Source organism: Leucoraja erinacea, chromosome 3 (genome assembly GCF_028641065.1).
Source record: "Leucoraja erinacea ecotype New England chromosome 3, Leri_hhj_1, whole genome shotgun sequence".
Taxonomy (NCBI): domain Eukaryota; kingdom Metazoa; phylum Chordata; class Chondrichthyes; order Rajiformes; family Rajidae; genus Leucoraja; species Leucoraja erinaceus.
Window position 1 is genome coordinate 37,744,183 of NC_073379.1, and position 20,110 is coordinate 37,764,292.

The 20,110-nt window shown below is 39.5% G+C and overlaps 1 protein-coding gene across 1 annotated transcript in view; it reads left to right on the forward strand.

The window, feature by feature from the left end:
• Window positions 1-16,952, forward strand: part of LOC129695470 (protein shortage in chiasmata 1 ortholog) — a 47,628-nt gene extending 30,676 nt beyond the window's left edge. The window contains exons 8-11 of the mRNA XM_055632445.1: window positions 2,883-3,014; window positions 5,244-5,393; window positions 6,052-7,251; window positions 14,528-16,952. Coding sequence (XP_055488420.1) covers window positions 2,883-3,014; window positions 5,244-5,393; window positions 6,052-6,486 — 717 coding nt within the window. The 3' untranslated portion in view covers window positions 6,487-7,251; window positions 14,528-16,952. The remainder of the gene's footprint in view (window positions 1-2,882; window positions 3,015-5,243; window positions 5,394-6,051; window positions 7,252-14,527) is intronic.
• The last annotated feature ends 3,158 nt before the right edge of the window (window positions 16,953-20,110 follow it).

Genomic DNA, 20,110 nt, shown 5'->3' on the forward strand with positions numbered 1-20,110 from the left:
AAAAGTGCCCCAGAGGAGAGAAACAATTCAAAAACACCAGATGTTTCATTGAATCAGAGAATTGTACAACACAGAAAACAAGCCCTTTAATCCCTCCTCTCCATGCTGACTGTGATGCCTATCTATGCTAATCCCTTTTGCCTGCATTAGGCCCATTTCCTTCTTTCTAACTACTGTACGTCCAAATATGTTCTTAAACTTTGTAGTTGTATCTGCCTCCACCACCTCCTCTGGCAGCTCATTGCAAATTACCACTGTCCCCTGTTTGAGAAACTTCTCAGATCTCCATTAAAACATTTTTTCTATCTTACCTTAAACCTTTGCACTCTAGTTCTAAATTCCTTTGCCCTGAAGAAAAATAACATAGAACACATAATAGTACAGAACAGGAACAGGCTCATTGTTCCACATTGTCTGTGCCAAACATGATGCCAAGATAAACTAACCTCCTCTGCCAACACATGATCCATATTCCTCCAATCATAGCATGTGTCTATGTAAAAGCATCTTAAATGCCACTATTATGTCTGCGTCCATCACCACCTCTGCAAGGTGTTCTAGGCACCACCACACTCTGTAAAAAAAAAACATGTCCTGCACATCTCCCTTAAACTTTGCCCCTCTTACCTTAACGCTATGCCCTCTGGTCCTTGATATTTCTACCCCGGGGGCAAAAGGTTCTGACTGTTTACCCTATCTATGCCTCTCATCATTGTATACACCTATCAGGTTTCCCCTTCAATATTCCAGAGAAAACAGTGCAAGTTTGTCCAACCTCTCATTGCTAAAACCTTCTAATCAAGACAGCATTCTGGTAAACCTCTTCTGGGCCCTCTTCAAAGCCTCCACATCCTTCTTGTAATAGGGCAACCAGACACCATATGTTTCTATGTCTACGTACAGAATACTCCAAATACAGCTTAACCAAAGTCCTTATAAGCTGTGTTGTGACTTCTTGATTCTTATACTCAATGCCCTGACCGATGAAGGCAAGCATACCATTCTGACTTTCTATCCTATTTCTCCCCCTCATCGTTTTGTAAACCTCTGATGTCTCCCCGCTGCCTCCTCCACTCCAGTGAGTGTGAACCCAAGCACACCAACACCTCTACTTCCTTAGGCGGCTTAGGAAGTGCGATATGTCCCCTACAGCTCTCACCAACTTCTACAGATGCACCATAGAAAGCATTTTATCAGGATGCATCACAGCTTGGTTTGGGACCAGCTCCATCCAAAACCGCAAGAAATTGCTGAGAATTGTGGATGCAACCCAGACCATCACACAAACCAACCTCCCTTCTATTGATTCAATTTATACCTCAAGCTGCCTCGGCAAGGCCAGCAGCATTATCAAGGATGAGTTGCACCCTAGCCACTCCCTCTTCACCCCTCACCCATCAGGCAAAAGGTGTGAAAACGCACACCTCCAGATTCAGGGGTTGATTGTTCCCAGCTTGTATCAGGCAACTGAATCATCCTACCACAACCAGAGAGCTATCTACCTCATTGGTGACCCTCGGACTATCCTTGTTCAGACTTTGCTGGCTTTACCTTACACTAAACATTATTCCCTTATCATGTATCAATACACTGTAAATGGTTCAATTGTAATCATGTTTTGTCTTTCTGCTGACTAGTTAGCACGCAACAAAAATGTTTCACTATACCTCAGTACATGTGACAATAAACTAAACTGAACTAATCTATCTAATCCCTGCTTGCAACTACATCTCTTCATCCAAGCAAATCCTAGTGACTCTTCTTCACCCTCTCACTTTCTCTCTCTCTCACTATCACATCCTGTAAAGTGGCAACTAGAACTGTACATAGTACACCGTGTTAAATCAATGTTATGTACAGCTGCAACTCTTATACTCAATGTCTAGGCCTAAGAATTCAAGCATACCAAGTGCCATCTGCAATAGCCTATCCAACTGTATCAAGGAGCTGTGGACTTGCACTCCAAAGTCTTTCTGTACATTAATGCCCCAAATGTCTCTGCCACATAGCTTAAGTCTACCAGAATTTGACTTCCCAAAGTACATTACCTTACACATGGAGTCATAGAGCACAGCAACAGGCCCTTAGGCCCAACTTGCCCATACTGACAAAAATGCCCATATACACTAGTCCCACTTGTCTAGATTAAATTCCAACAGCCATCATTTTGCCCAACTTTCTAACTGATCTATGTCCCACTATATCCAAAGACAACCTTATTCACTATCTACAACTTCATCAATTTCATACTTTCTGCAAGCTTACTAACCAGTTCACATACACTCTCATCCAAATAAATTGTACATAATATAAACAGCAATGGTCCCAGCACTGATCTCTGCAGTATACTGCTTGTGACAGATTTTCAGTCAGAAAAATGGCCATTTACTCTCTGCCTTCAATCATCATTCCAATTTTGTATCCAGTTTGCCATTTTTAAATAAGAGGGCAACATTAGCTATTCTCCTGTCTTGGAGGATACAGATTGCAATGGAATGCAGTTCCACTGCTACTGGTGCCTCATGGAACTGCAAATCGTGGATGCCTATATTTTCATGCCCTAACTGCTGAATGTATCCCATTAACATTGAAGATAATGTTGGATAATATAATGGATGGTCTCCTTATAACAATAACCTTTAAGACTACGATCATCACTTCTATCAATGAAGTGATGGACAGATGTACCTTTAGTAGGTAAAGGTGAGAATCTTCAAATATATAGTTTCTCTCAATATCTACAACTGCCCCAGTCACACAACTGTGAACTTCAGGACTCTACGAGCATGATCAATGTTATTGCCTGTTCAGTTCAGAACAGTGAAGTACAGTTTACGAAGTTGGTTATAATTTTAACAATTTTGTTCTTGCCTCCCTTTTAGGTGGTCATTGCACCAGGAATCACAGAAACAACCCAGGTGGTTCGCCATATAGCAGACTTCACTTTGATTTCAAGCAACCGAGATCCATTCACCTGGCTTGACAGATCATGGCTTTCCACTGGTCCAACTGAGGTATATGCTTCACGCTATAATTTATGTATATTTTCTGGTAGTGTAATGTAGCTGTCTAAGGTCAATTCATATCCATTCCAGATTTACATGGAAGATCCACTGGAATCTCCACCCTCGGTACACAGTGGAGAATGCATGCCCACTTCTCCAATGGAAAGAAGCTTAGAGCTCTCAAAATAAAACAGCAGCCTTTAAATTATGCCTGTGTTAAATATTATTATTAACAAGTGGGATTATTTCCTCTTCAGTGATGTCTGGACATCTAAAGGGAAATCAGTAAGATTGTATTTAATTGAAAGATATGAAACAAATCAAAATTGGACATCAAAAGTCAAGCTAACTTTTGACTATTTGTGTAAAGTGTTAAGGGAAAAACAGTAGAATATGTGCACTCTTTTCAAACATATTTGGAGAGGCATAAACTGTCTGCTTCAACATATTTGTCTGAAAGCATGGCTGTTTATGACAGCCTTGAATTCACAGCATCTTGTTCATGGCAATAACAATATAATTGTCCAGTTCCCAGATTGACTTGCTTTTATCAATCCTGCATTAGGATAAAAATATGTACTGCCCATCTCTTTTTATATGATTTTTCTATTTTGTGGCCATGTAGAAACTCTTCTTTTCATCCCATGGACTTCAAATTTGCTGACTGATCTATGACGTGGGCTTTATCAATACCATTTAAAATTGCATATTACCACACTACTCTCATCATATGTCCTTGTCCTCTATATCTTTTTCTAATTTAAATTCCAGTCATGTGGAATATAGGTCCCATTCAGATTCCGACAGGGTTCTGTTCCTGAGATTTGTTCATAACCTGAACAGTTCCCCAGTTGGAAATGCGGCTGCCAACCGAATTCCCCCCACAGTTGATGCTGCCTGCAGTGGTGGGTTGTCCAATAGGAGTAGATAGTCTTGAGAAATATTTTAAATCTCATTTTACCATTCTTAATAATATAAAGCTGATATTAACAAATTTAGCCCAAGTCCATCTCAAGCTAATAATGATATTCTTTTGAAACATTTTAGTGCAAACAAGGTTTTAAATGCTATTGATAGTTTTAAAGAGGACCCTTCTGCTGACCAAGTTAGAATATCTCTTAATAGGATTCACAAAATGCACATCAACATGAATGTCTTCTTCTTGGGTTCAATGTGGCAAAATGCCACCTAGTGTCAAGAATAGTCACCTGCAGCACGTGCAGCAGCCGGCAAACCAACTCGCCATCTCCATACACTCAACCATATATACCAACTGTTCATAAGCTGGTGAGAAGTTATCCTCATACGGATGGAACTTCTTGCACACAGCATTAGTATCCTGGACCATTAATCCGGAGACAGGAGTTTAAACTCCACTTTGGCTGCTGGGAGATTTAACTTCAACTAATAAAGCTAATGGTGACCCAAGCAATTGGATTGTTGTAAAAGCTCATCTGATTCACTCTTTATGGAAAACATTGCCCACCTTATAAAGTAAGGCAGCAACTGGTAGCCTTAACTAAATTACTTAATGGTAGTTGATAGTGAATAGTAAAATACAATCTTGCCCATAATATCCCAGTGAAAGAATATAAACATTTATTAGGGCAAATTTGATGCATGATATCCCAATGAGTAAAGGTTGGAAATAACTTTTAACAGGGAGTGTTATCTCTTGCATGATAGTAGTGACATTTCTATATTAATTATGTTTTTTTTTTTTTGTTTATTTTATTAGAAGTTAATACAGCACAAAACAGTACAGTGGAACCTAATTTTAGGTGCCAACTATGTAATACCGTAATCCATTCTATGTACAACCTCTAGTTTTAAGTTATGAGAAGGAAGTAAGCAAGACAAGAAAAAGAAAACAATAGAAAGAGGAAAAAGTGGAAAAATAGATGGTAGAGAGTAGAAAAACGTGAAGTGTGTATATAAAAAAAAAAAGGAAGAGAGAAAGTGGAAAGTAGAAATAGAAGAGAAGGCCCCTTAAAAGAGAATTTTTCAAATCTGTATTCGGAGATGTAGATCTATCATGAACTGAAATCAATTAATTATGTTTAATAAAATAAATATGTTGCTAGATTTAGCGGTTAGTTTGATTCTACATGTTATGGTACAGGTACATGAATCATTAGATGAATCTTATAAATGGTGTTTTGTGATTTTTAAAGAAATGTTTATCATGTAACTGTTCCAGATATGTTTGCTTTCCAAAATACATTTCTTTTATTATAGGATGAGAAGCAGCTACTTAATTTCCCTAGTTTAAACTCACTTGTGGCACAATTAATGTTGAGAAGAATTCCATCCATGTCGAGGCTGTTGTCAGCATCTTTAAATGAATTGCAGGAAGTCCTTCCTGAGGTGCCAGGAAAAGTACTGAAGGTTGGGTATTTATTTAGTTTTGAGAAACTTACTAAAGCTAAGGGCTTCAGATACATTGAAAGATATATTGCAATACATCATACAGATAAAGGCGCACATGGTATCAGGATATTATTACATGATTGTGTTATTCATTTAATCTTGTTTCCTAAACAAACTGGATGAAGGCTTGTGTCATCTTGATACCAATTAGAAATGATCCAAGTTAATGGCTTACCGCCAATGGGATGGGGGAGCATTTCCATGTTACTCCACGTGGTGCATCCTCAACCGCCGACCCCCTCAACAGCCGCCGCACTGACCCCCTTCTCGATCACCACACCGACCTCTAAAGATGACTGCCACCACCGGGTCCATTCCTGACGCCTCTGCTCCACCAACACTGTAATGTAAAGAAAGAGCCAGGATTATGTAAACCACATGTGCTATTGCCTTTCTGCTAGTGACCTTTTACTTTTTTGATTTTATAATTATTATGTATTTGAAAATATAATGACTAATTTTAAATTTGAAAAAAATCAAGAATGGTAATGTTGGATATTAGGTGAGAGATCACAAGCGACAAGTTGTAATTGAGATGCTCCCTGTAGTTTTATTTTCTATTTTAATTCTCTTAAGTGTTTGTTGAGTATATTTGTAATGACAATTGATGTTCTAGCTTTTCAGTGAGATTACCGCATTACACCAGCTTAGTTCATCCCAGGACTCAAGAAAATTACAAGAATTGCCTTCTGAACAAAATATGTTAAGCTTTCCCTCTTCCACATCTGAAATAGCTGGACATCATATCTACTCGGACAATGAAATGGTGAGGAATATCCACTCTACCAAAGACAGACCTAATGAATCAGGTCTGAAAATGACTAATATTCATGGGGCAAGGAATCGGTGGGAATCTGATAGCATTTCCTTGGATATGCAACCTCAGAACTTCAAGCCAGATTTCAAAGTAAGGACAGCTGCCCTCTCACCTTGCTACCAGTTGAATAATTGCAAGCAGTCAGTAAGGAGGGGAATGGCAGTGAACCTAATGAATGACGAAGATGGTCCACATCATAGTTTTGAAAGTTTTTGGGTTATAATAACGAAATAAAATATTTGGACAGCACAGTCTCAGGGAACAGTTTTCCATTTGCAAGTTCTCACCTGTCTGGTGCACTGAACAATAAACTATTTGATCCACCGAATTACTCAGTATCAAAGAACAGCTCCGATCTTAGGGATATTGACACTTACATTGAAAAGACTGAAGTGTCTCCAGTGGATCAGTTTAACACGGGTGGCCACACACAGACAACAGAAAACATGTTTGAGAAAAGACGAAAATATGGAACCGATGAAAAAGCATGCAGTAATTCACAGTACGGCTTATTTCCTGAGCAAACTATGGGTTTTCTTCACCATGGGTTGAGTGGGGAGTCTAATAACCTTGTAACAGTGCAGAATAAATTGATCGAGACATATCATCCAATGAACTCTAATCAAGTTTTCCAATTATTACCTGGAAAACAATTGGATAACTCATCTTACAGATTTGATGAATCTTTTTGTCGCCAGAACAGAGCTGAAGAGAGAGTTGTTAGACCTAAATTTACTGATTACAACTTGCTTAGCAATGAGCGTACACAGGTTGACAACCCTCACATTTATAATGGTATTTATTTTAACCGTAAAACTGACTTCTGCAATGACCCCGTGGATCAGCAGGCCTTCAATCAAGGATCTATTGGAAGAAAAGAACGGAAAAGACAGCACACAGCTACAGACATGAATGAATGGACAAGGTCTCCTTCAAAAAGTATTGAGGAATCCTTTTCAGATACTGAAGCATTTTATAGACACTCAACAAGCTCACCAGGTAACAATTTGTTTGCTTTAATGGTAGACGGTAACTTTGGTGTACTCTTCAAAAACAAAAAGACCGTCTTTTAAAAATATTGCTATTTGACTGTTCATTCTTCTTTCTTTTTTTAAAAATATCATTAACTAAAATTTAAGTATGTTCTAGAAGTATAGCAAACAGCATTGCAAGATCCAGTTCAAATATGTCCTCCTGACATCATAGATCCAGAATGCGATAAATTCCATGTTAAAATGAGCCCTGTGTTTCAAATTTTCATCTATCATTATTCCAAATTTCCAATTGCCCTGGTTTATTAAAGGGAAATCAAAGAATTAGCCCTCAGCAGATGCATAATACTATCAAAGGCCATGTATTGTCCTGCATTTTGAAACAAAGGCAGCTTTTGACAATTCACTTAAAGCTGTTTAGTAATTGTGGGCAGGGATGAATGTGTGAGCCTTAAACTTAACACATCCTGAGTAACATTTAAAAAGGAAAATATTTTAGTTCCACGGATAATAGAGGAATGCTTGTTCACAGTAAAAGATTGGTATAAATTATCCTAATAAAAAAAAATTATGATGGCTGCTTTTGGCCCAGGTCAGATCATTACAATAATTTCACATGTTATAAAGTCATATGATCAAATAATAAATTGTAAATAAGTTTTCTTAAAATTAATAAATGTTTGGAAAGTTGATCAGTTTTGGCCAAAACCATTAAAGGAACATTCAAGCCTCGAGTTTGACAGCAGAATAATACTCTATTACATACTATAAATAATAGAATTGGATTTATTGTATTTGAGGAAGCATCCAACTAGTTATAAATACAAAGAGGGTTTGAGGAAGGATTGAAAAAATATATATTCTGCCCATTTAATCTGTCTGGCAATTAGTTTAAATCTTTGCCCCAGTTATTAATTGCTCCCCAGGAAACAACTCCTTCTTATTTAACCCTCTCAATAGTTTTATAATTCTAATACAATGGAACTGCAGATGCTGGCTTATACCAAAGATAGACACAAAATACTGGAGTCACTCAGAAGGTCAGGCAGCATCTCTGCAGAAATCAAATAGGTGATGTTTCGGGTCGGGACACCTCTTCAGCCTGATGGTAATAGGGAGAATGTGGGGAAAAAAACTGGAAACAAAAGAAAACAGGACAAATTAGAGCTGGTTACAGATGACCTTGGGCAAGCTGGCTTCTTGATAAGCCGATTGTTGGATAGTGTCAGATGTGAGCCCAGGAGGGACACATAGTTGCAAACTGAAGCTGGTTGACAGACTTTTAGTGGAGGGACGAGGGGAAGAGGGAGGGAAGGGGTGATGGAAGTATTTGTAGAAGTTACCTAAAATTGAGAACTCAATATTCATACCATTGGATTGTAAGGTACCTAAACAAAACATGAAGTGCTGTTCCTCCAATTTGTGTGTAGCCTCACTCTGGAAATGTAGGAGCCCCAGGATAGAATGGTCATATGGGAATGACAAGAGGAGTAAAAGTGGTTGGCACCCGGGAGATCCAGTGGGTCTTGGTGGACTGAGTGTCAGTGTTCAGAGAAACGGTTGCTGAGTATACATTTTGTATCACCAATGTACTGGAGCCCACATGGCGAACACCAGATTCAGTAAATAACCATATAACCATATAACAATTACAGCACGGAAACAGGCCATCTCGGCCCTACAAGTCCGTGCCGAACAAATTTTTTTCCCCTTAGTCCCACCTGCCTGCACTCATACCATAACCCTCCATTCCCTTCTCATCCATATGCCTATCCAATTTATTTTTAAATGATACCAATGAACCTGCCTCCACCACTTCCACTGGGAGCTCATTCCACACCGCTACCACTCTCTGCGTAAAGAAGTTCCCCCTCATATTACCCCTAAACTTCTGTCCCTTAATTCTGAAGTCATGTCCTATTGTTTGAATCTTCCCAATTCTCAAAGGGAAAAGCTTGTCCACATCAACTCTGTCTATCCCTCTCATCATTTTAATGACCACTATCAGGTCCCCCCTTAACCTTCTGCGCTCCAGAGAATAAAGACCTAACTTATTCAACCTATCTCTGTAACTTAGTTGTTGAAACCCAGGCAACATTCTAGTAAATCTCCTCTGTACTCTCTCTATTTTGTTGACAAATGAAGTTAGAGGAGGTGCATATGATCCGCTGTCTCATCTGGGACTGCTGGGGTCCCTGGATGGAGTTGGGGGAGGAGGTATAAGGACAGATGTTACATCTTTTGCGATTGCAGGGGAAAGTTCCCAGGGAGGGGGTGGTTTGGGTGGGAAGAGGTAAGTGAACCAAGGAGTTGTGGATGGAGTGGAATCTCTTGAAGGCATAAAAGGGTGGAGACGGGAAGATGAGATCAGTGGTGGGATCATGTTGGAAGCGACAGAAATGTCGGAAGATGATGTGATGGAGATGAGGCTGGTTCTGCAAAAGGTGAGGACTAGGGGAACTCTGTCCTTGTTGGTTCTGGAGGGAGAGGAACCAAGAGCTGAACTCTGGGACACTGAAGAGATGCAGGCGAGGGATCCATCTATGATGGCCACGATCACTCATCTTGGATGTCCTCATAAGGAAAGCCCCATCTTTGGAGCAGATGAGGCAGAGACTGAGGAATTGAGAGTAGGGGATAGAATGTTTGCATGAGGCAGGCTGGGAGATAACTATCTTGGCTACAAGGTCTTGACAAGTTGCCTTGACTTGATCAAGTGTCCCGACCCAAAATATCACCTATCCATTTTCTCCAGAGGTGCTGCCTGAACCGCTGAGTTACTCCAGCATTTTGTGTCTTGTTTTATAATTCTTTTTTTCTTGTATAATAATGTGCTCTCTCTAATTTGACATAAACGTGGTTACCCAACATTCTCCGGTAATTTTTCAAAATTGCTGATGTATGATTCCTTTGTTGGACAATGATAAACATTGTATGAATAGTTTAAGAGTGTGGTTACAGCAAAGGAAAAAGCTGATGACAGATCAGAGTGGCTTTAATTGAATGTTTTTAGGAAATCAGTGTTTAAGTAGACGGAAGGTTAATGGGTAATTTCCATGTGATCTTTCATTGGACTTCATTAGGTTCCATTCAAAAGATTTTTTTTCTATTTATGTTTTCAGGATGAACTTGGGAAAACCATTATTTATTGTTCATTCCTAATTTCCCTTGAAAAAAATGGTGCTGAACCATCTTTTTGAACCACAGCAGTATTTCTGCTGAAAGTACTTACATACAACGGTTGGGTAGGAATTTACAAGATTTAAATCCAGTGATAATGAAGGAATTTTTAAGTTGGGATGGTATGCGGTCAGGTGGTGATCAGCTGCTACCCTTGAACTCTGTGGTAGAAGGCAGTGTGTTGCTAGGGATGTTTTTAAACATGTATTTATTAGTTTATGGTATAACTGGCAGTCTGGTATTTATTTTCTGATGCTACATGTCTCTGAACTGAGGAGACGGAACAGAGTCAATCACATTTGTGGGTCTGGAATCATATATAGATTAACTTTGGCAAAAGAGACATCTTACATTCTCTGAATATCACTATTGAATCAAATAGTTTTCATGTAGTTGCCCGTATGATAAAGCTGCCTCACAGCGCCAGAGACCTGGATTTGATCCTGACCTCGGGTACTGTTTGTGTGGTGTCTCCATGTGACTATATGGGTTTCTTCGTGCTCCAGTTTCCTCTCATATCCCAAAGATGTACTAGTTTATAGGTTAATTGACATGTAAAATTGCCACAAAGGTGTAGAGAAAATAGAACGTAGGATAACATACAACCAGTGTGAACTAGGGATTGATGGTGGGAGTGAACTTGCTGAGCCAAAGAGCCTGTTTCCCTGTTGTATTTCAGAACTAAACAATCTGGTACTTTCATGGTCACTGTTAATTCCTAATGTGTTTAATGAATTGAACAATTTTGCTACTAGTTCATTAGCCTTACTACAATGCTACTGTTGGATTAGTCTGGGTGAGTAACTGCAATGCATTTGTAGAGGGGAACACAACAACCAAATGATGGTAAAAGTGGGAGAGAGAATTAACATAATGTAATATAAAAACATAAGAATTAGGAGCACATTGCTCCCTCCCACCCCCCAAACAGCATTCATCAAGATGTTCTAATTCACGCTATTTTTCTGCACCATCTCCTTATCCTGTTCCCATTAATATCTGGAAATCTTTCTTTGTGTGAACTCCATGTTTGATCCTTCTCCCCCTCAGAGATAGAGAATTCCAAAGAGTTATCATGCTTGGGCAGAAATAATTTATCCTCATCTTAGTGCTAAATGGCCTATCCCATTATAAATTAGGTATGTATATAGAAATCAAACAGCAATGGAATGGGGGATAATCAGGAGATTACCATCATTGAGGACCTGCTTTTTAATCTCTGCCCAACTCCTTAAAAAATGTGTGCAGGACATCATTTATTTTGTCACCTGTTATTGATACAGATATAGACCAGACTTCTGGCTGTTTACCCTTGTGCCCCAGTGGTTTTTGCATCCGATCAGCGGTGTCCTTTATCCTGACACCAGGAAAACAACATAGCACGATCCTGGAATCTGAGAAGTGTCCATGGTCCCCTACCATAAAAATGTCCCATAACTTTTACTCAATAACTAGGTTTCAAACTCAGATCCACAGCAGTGAATCTCCTGTGAGTTCGTTTTTCATATGATGTTAGTCAAAACCTCAGGCTTTGAACAGTGACATGTAAGTGTAATATGTAAATACGTATTTAAATTTTATATTTTGCATTGAAGAAACCACAAAGCTGCCATGAAACAATTCAGAAGCTCACTACTATAGTGGAGGGTGTTGCTCAGAGTCTGTGGTTAGGGCACACGGTAGTATTATTATTCAAATCCTAAGTTTGCAACATTCTAGGATAGGTTCTTTATTGTCATTATAACATGTAAACATGTACAACAAAATTAAAAATGCCAACCAGTCAGTGCACCATTCACACATTATCTAAAAGCTAACGATACGTAAAAGAGAATCTACACTGTAGGTTAGAATTTCCATTATGTACCACTCGCCATACATTCAGTGAGTTTCACTGTTATAAGGCCAATGTGTTCTACATCATTCTCTGACAGATGAAAACATCACAACTCACCGATTCTCGTTATTAAGCAGCAATAAAAACAGTTTCATTCAAAATATAAAATATCTTAAAAATCTATAAAGATATGATTTATATCTATTCATCTTATAGAACCTCTAGCAAATTTTGCTTAAATCACACTTAAAATGCACTTTATATCTTCAGAAATTCTGCCCAGAGTGTATCTGGTGAAAGGCTTGAAGTAAAAATATCCAGTTTGAGAAGTTAGCTTTAAGTATTAAGGCATTCAGGAGCACATTAAATGGAGACTTAGGCATTATGATATAACAGCAAAAGTATTTTTTCATATGCCAACGTCACAGGAGATGAAAAGTATTAGCTACAAAAGGAAAAAAAGGGTTTTGTTCCCTAAATATTGGTTAGTTCAAAGTACCTCTGCAAAATATTGCCTTTCTTAAATAAAGTCTTATGCTATACATATTTAAATACCAATTATTAAATGCTTATAGATTGTTAGATGATGCATCTAATGCAAAATATTTGCCCTTCATCACATAATATTTTTAACAGTACATTGAGAAAAACGTTGAAGCAACAAAATATAAAATAGTCTGTCACAAGAGGTATGACAGAGTACAACGTTAGCTTGTTAATGTAATGTAAAAGCAAACCCAGCTGTTTGGCCAGAGGGATCCCAAGGCACTTAAAAATAAAGCTAGTTAAGGAGAGGGTAGCACCATTAAAGAACAAAGGAGGGAATTTATGCCTGTAGACAGAGGAACTGGGCAAAATATTCAAAGAGTAAGTTGCATTGGTAATTGGCATTCACCATGGAGAAGGACATGAATGATAGTGAGATCAGGAGGGGGTATGCTGATATTCTAGAGCATATTGATATCAAGAATGTGGAGTTGTGGGGTCTTTTGAAGGTGGATAAGTGCCTAGGCCTGGGGAATCTTTCCCAGGTTATTGAGAAAGACAAGAGAGAAGATTGCTTGTGGTTTAACAGACATCTTTGTATGCTCTTTACCCACGGGTGAGTTCCGACAGGATAGGAAAACAGTGAATGTTGTTCCTTTGTTTGAAAAGGATAAAAGGGACAAACCAGGAAATTATTAGCTGGTCAGCCTTAAATCAGTTACAGCAAATTATTGGAGAAGATGGTATGGGATAGGATTTACTCACATCTGTAAAAGTGTAGACTTATTAGGGGTTAGCATGGATTTGGTGTTGGGGAGGTCATGTTCTATAACATGAGGATTTTGAGAAAGATGATTGATACAGGTAGGGCAGTGGATGTTGGATTTTTGTAAAGCATTTAACAAGGTCTCTCCAGTTAAACCGATTCAGATGTTTTAGGCCCATGTGAAGCATGGTGATTGGTAGATTGGATTCAAAATTGTCTTGGCTATAGAAGACAGGGAGTAGTGGTGGAGGGGTGTTATTCTAAATAGAGGTCTGTGACCAGTGGTGTTCCACAGGAATCATGCTGGGCCCTCTGCTGTTTGTGATAGAGCTAATTAGGACATTTGAAGCTTGGATTGTTTTCTCTGGAATGCTGGAGTCTGAGGGCTGACCTGATAGTCAGAGGCATAGATAGTCAAGTCATTTTTGCAGCATGGAAGTGTCAAATACTAGAGTGCTCTCTGAATAGTTTGAGGGAAGAGGGAGAAAGTTTAAAGAAGATATGCAAGGCAAGATTTTACACAGAGAATGGTAGGTTCCTGGAACTCACTGCCAAGGGAAGTGGTGGCAGATACAATAGCAACATTTAACAGGCATTTACCAGACAGCCACATGAATTGTCAGGCAATGGAATGATATTAACTATGTGCCATGTGCAGGCAGAGGAGATTATCTTAAATTGGCATTGTGACTGGCACATTGTGGGCTAAAGTGCCTGTCCCTGTGTTGTAGTGAGCTATGCTCTAACTATGCATACTGATGGATGACTAGGATATTTGAAATGTAGATAAATTATTAAATATTTTATGGTATGTTTGAGATGCTCCACTAACTAATTGATACTGATTCATTTAATAGTATAATGTTTATTGACCAGACAGACTTGTTTTTGTTAAATCCTTCACTATTGTAACAAAGTATTTACGCATTTTAAAGTGTAGCTGAAGTACAGTGTAACTATTTGTACGATGGTACCCTTTGGCATAATTTCAGAGACTTTTCTTTCAATTATTAGAACGTAAATACAGAATTTTACCTGAAATGAAGAAAAGAAAACTCACATACGAAAAGGTCCCGGGAAGAATTGATGGGCAGACACGACTCATATTCTTTTAAAGCAATTTTGGAGAGAACTTCAATTTTTATTCAAGATTCATTTTAACTTAATGTTAATGCAATTTAAAGTTGAGATTTAACCAATATACTGTATTCTAATAGGTTACCAGTTAAAATATTAGATTATCTTTGAAAGGTATGTTGAACCTTTTCATGACGCATTCCATTTTTCTGTCATCATATTGAACTTTAAGTTTTGCATGTAATGTAAATGTAAGTAAATAAGTTATGAAATTATAATTCTGCATGGTTGTTTGGAGATACTTATGCCTTTGTAACTACCAGGAGTGTCATTATAGAAACTTTGAAATATCTATCACAATGCAATGCAAATTTCTTTCAGCCTTTTAGCGCTGAAAATTTCCATTCAAATCATTTCCTTCTTTACTTAGTTTCTTTTCTTTGCATGAATAGAATATTCTGCCGAGTTAGAATGAGAGAGTTATAACATATTTCTAAATCTGATTTCACTTAACAATCATTATAATCAGAGGGACACCAATGATTTGTTGTCGTTTACATCCCCAGCATTCCATGGACTATCCATCGTTATTCTTCCATTCAGGCCTTAAACAGTACAGCCCCATATCTCCACTTTGGGCAATATGATCAAAGGGACTGTTTGTAAATTACTTGCACGTTTCACGAAGAATCCCTATCACTTTTGTGACTTCCACATGTCACGTTAATTTGCCATTACATCAAAAGAGCTTAATTTTGCTAGGAACCTGACCCAGATAGTTTTGTTATAATGGATAAAATATGATATTTAAAAAAAATCTTAACCAGAAGGAATTGCGTTCAATCTCAGCAGATTAGGCACATCCTGAAGAAGGTATGGTTAAACTTTCAGGTGAATTACTTTTCATTGGAACTTGACAAATTGGCAAAACCTGAAACATTAAGTTACAGCATTTGACTGATATCAGGACTGTAAAGATGTGCAATGCCGAGACTCCCGGTGAGTTATTGATGCATTTTAACATCTGGAAAATCAAATTGCAAGAAACACAAGCACACTATCCTGCTGCGTCTATGATCCAAACTCAAAACCAGACCAGAATGATCCCAGTTCCTTTTACTGCCAGGGGAGTGTCTGCCCCCTAATTATATAGACAACTTCACTGTAACCATCATCCACATTTACTTAGTATCACTCAGTGTGGATTCAGACCCAACATCAGAAAAGATCCAACCTTACTAGAAGTGGGGCCAGTGAATCTTAGAGCCTTGTATCTTTGACATTTAAGCCCTGTATCTTTTTGGGTAATAGTTTAGTGCAATACTGAGGCTGGCTACATAATTGGCATCGTCATTCATAGCATGGAGAGAACTTAGCTGCATGTTCTGGTGGTTCAGTACAGTCCTCAAGGCACCATTTGTGAATCAACAGGGTTCTGGAGCCCAATTCCTCTTTAAACTGCCAGAGGTTGAACTAGCCCTTCATTTCACCGCTGCAAAATGTAACTTAAGTAACGCCATTAAAATTCTTGCGGTTTACATGAATGAGTTGACCATTCAGGTGAGGTCAGGAATAAATACTGAAGAAATGAAAGCAGCAACATAGTTTTATGATGCAATGCAGCCAAATATCTTTCACATTTGACAAATCTGCATGTTCTGCAGGATAATTAAAAATACTGTTTAAAAAAATGATTGAGAAAATATTAACCATGCTGAATGCAAATGTTTTTGGATCAGATGCAAAATAGTTATCGTAGCTGTGATCTAACGATCTAATGATTGGCTCCTTTTATTTATTGTTAAAAAATGTCCTTGTGCAGCATGACTCATTAAAGGAAGTGAGTGTGGTTTCAGGGGTGTTAAATTAAAACTCCTGACTGTACACAACTTAGTGTGAGCTTCTTTTTGTGAAGTAAAATCTGTGCCATTTACATCTATTGAATCAATATTAATAGTTAATGTGTAGGAATAATAATAATATTAATAACTTAAATGCTGAAAGACTCATCCATGCCTTCATCTCCTCCTGACTGGACTATTGCAACTCACTTCTCCTTGGCATCAGCTCCACCTACATCAACCGACTCCAACTGGTCCAGAACGCAGCCGCCCGACTCATCACCCACACCAAATCCTGGCATCACATCACTCCAGTCCTCAAACAACTTCACTGGCTTCCCATCTCCCACCGGATCACCTACAAAATCCTGGTCCTCACCTACAAAGCCCTCCACCATCTGGCCCCCCCATATCTCACTGACCTCCTCTCCCCCTACCAACCCTCACGGTCCCTCAGATCCACATCAGCCAGTCTCCTCTCCATCCACAAGTCCAACCTCAGCAGTTTAGGGGACAGAGCCTTCTCCAGGGCAGCTCCCAGGCTCTGGAACACCCTCCCCCAACTGATCCGCAATTCCGTGTCCCTCACCATCTTCCAGTCCCGCCTCAAGACCCATCTCTTCACCTCTGCCTATCCTTAGCCCCACGTCCCCCTCCCTTTTCATCTGTGCATGAATTGCCTCATATTGCCTCAGATCTTCGGAGGGGGTGCTGCTCTGGCAGCAGCCATGTCAGCAGTGCGCTGGTTTTTTTTCAACTTTTTTTATTTTTTTAGTATGTTTTAAAGTAAGTTTTTGATGTTCCTCTGTGTGTTTTGTGTGGGGGGGGATAAGGGGGAAACCGCTTTGGTCGCCTCCTCCATGGAGAGGCGACTTTTTCCAGGTCGCCTCCCCCGTGGCCTAACATCAAGGATCGGCGAGGTCTTTCTACGGAGACGTGCCTGGGACTTCAGCGGCGGGTGCAGCGTGGACTCTCGGCATGGAGCGGGTGAGCCCTCGCTGGGGCTCGCTGGAGGGGAGCGCTCCGTTTCGTAAGCCCGCGGCAGCCGGCAGCCTGAAGCCGCTGTCTGCAGAGTTCCAGCTGGTGCGGCGTCTACAGCCCGGGATCCCTCGTGGGGGACCCGGGGGGGGAAGAAGAAGCCACCACTGCCGGCCCGCAGCCAACTTCTACCGCGGGTCCGGCATGGACTTAACATCACCCCTGGAGGGGAGCTTCGACCGCCGGCCCTGCAGTCTACGGTGCTTCTGGCTGCGGTGGAGATTTTAAATCTCGACCGCCGGCCTGCGGCCTACACCAACTTAAAGCCGCGGTCTCCAGTGAGGAAGAGCTGATCCTGGACTGACTCTGGACTTTGGTCCTGTCCAAGGGGGGGGAAATGGAGGAGGACTGGCCAAATTTTGTGCCTTCCACCATAGTGATGAATGCTGTGGTGGATGTTTGTGTTACATTTTTTTGTGGTTGTGTGGCAAATAAATTCTATTCTATTCTATTCTATTCTATTCTTGTGTTTTGAATTTGAATTCTGTCTTTAATTTGTGTACTAGTCTTGTCTCTACTATTTATTTCATTCCCCTTACATGTTTTTCCTCTACTTGCTAAATTTTTGTAAGGTTTCCTTGAGACTCTTGAAAGGTGCCCATAAATAAAATGTATTATTATTATTATTATTATTATAATTCATGTTCTGCCATTTGCACATTATCATTCATGTCTGTAACGATTACATTCCAATACACAGCTGTACTATTCCGGCATTCCTCTGTATTCTTAACATATTCCATCATCCCAAGTAAATTAAGCGTCTATTCTAGTTTTTAAAATAGCATTAAGATTGACTCCTTGCCTACAGCCAATGCTGTTTACTTCCTCTCCTTCCCACCTCTCACCCCGTTCCCTTTAAATTTAAATGGCGCAGATCTGACCAGCAGCATAGGGGTGGACGGCTATGTCTTAAATTTAAATGTCCGCTACTTCTCAATGGTGAACACACATTGGCTTCTCTCAATTCAGTCGCACAAGTCAAGGTTAAAGTTCCATTGCAGGACTACAAACTTAGAAGTGCAAATGTTTAAGATCTGGCAAACCAAAGGCATGCTCATCCTCTCAGATGGTATCTTGAAGAATAAATTTAATCTACGTTTGGACCATTGTAGTGTGCAAAATGGTTGCATTGTTTCCTACATTTACTTATCTACCATTTGCAAATTCGCTAAGCCATGGTGGTGGCAATTGGCCAAAGGTTACTCATACACTAATGCCACAGGTTGCTCTGCACCACAGCTTCAGGCCTGGCTATTTTGGAAAACACAGCAGTGCTGTTGGCGACCGGAAGGTTTTGTCTCGTCCAGAAACAAACAAATACACCCAATGATGGGGTGGCTGGTCAACTAACGAGAACCAAACACCCAGGGCCCCTACAGCCAACATGTTGTTGAGGGATAATGCCAGATACCAGTCTTGCTGCCACAGGATCTCTATTACATCATTTTATAAATGCAAATCACTGATCTCAATGCACTTCGGGATGTCCTGAAATCCAATGTAAAAGTTCAAGTTTATCGCTGAAAAAAAATCGGTATAAGAAGCAAAACAATTTTTCAAAAAGTATTTGATCAAAATGAGGATCATTGTAAAAGATAATGGAAAAGCATGGACTAGTTAGTTGAAAAAGAGCAAGTTAAGATGACCTTGAGGAGGAATAACTAAATGTGCAATTGAAGTGTGTGGATGAACAGACCTATATATCAACAGCATAACTAAATATTTTTGTGTGGTATCCACACGATGAAAGGAGCTTGGAGCCGAACAGACAAAAGCTAATTAAAAAGTGGTGTTAGTATAGTTTGATCTTACCAGTTCAAATATTTAATAAACAACTGTCAAACTCAAAAACGGATTCATTAAACAACTGAATATTTTGCAATTAAAAATCATATACATTGTGAATGGAACAAATATTATATTTAATCATTAAACTGAAGAGTTGATGGCCATGTGAGAGAATAGGTTACAGGAAAATAAGTGAGAGATTAAGCCCGATAGGAATGGCCCTACAGCCAGCATTGAGTCGAGAGCCTCAATGGCCTCCAATGTTGAGAAACATATAGAAGGAATGAGATCAAGGCATCAGTGGTCCAATGATATGGTACATCTTTATGGATTCTTCAATGGGGCAACACATCAGGCCACCAACTGATAAAAGGACCAGAATTAAGATTTCTTTCTACCTTCTTCTTCTTGCGTGTGGCGTGCACAGCCTAAAGTTGTAGGACAACTTGTTCTATTTGATCTTATTTGATTGTGCACACCAGGTTGATTGCATTTGTTGAAACAGGGCGGGCCACGTGAAGGTTGCAATCTCCCACCCATAGTCGAGGAGTGAGTGAGCAGCTATTTTGAGAGGAGAAAAATCAATTTTGAAAAATCTGCGGAGAATTGGACAAGGTCCAGAGGAGGTTTACGAGAATGATTGGGTTAATATATGAAGAGCATTTGATGACTCGGGGCTTGTACTCGCTAGAGTTTAGAAGGATGAGGGTAGAAACATGCTGAATCATTAAAACCTACCAAATAATGAAAGGCCTAGAGAGAGTGGATGTGGAAAGGAGGTTTCCAGTCGTGTGAGAGTCTAGGACTAGAGGACACAGCCTCAGAACCAAAAGACATACGTTTAGAATGG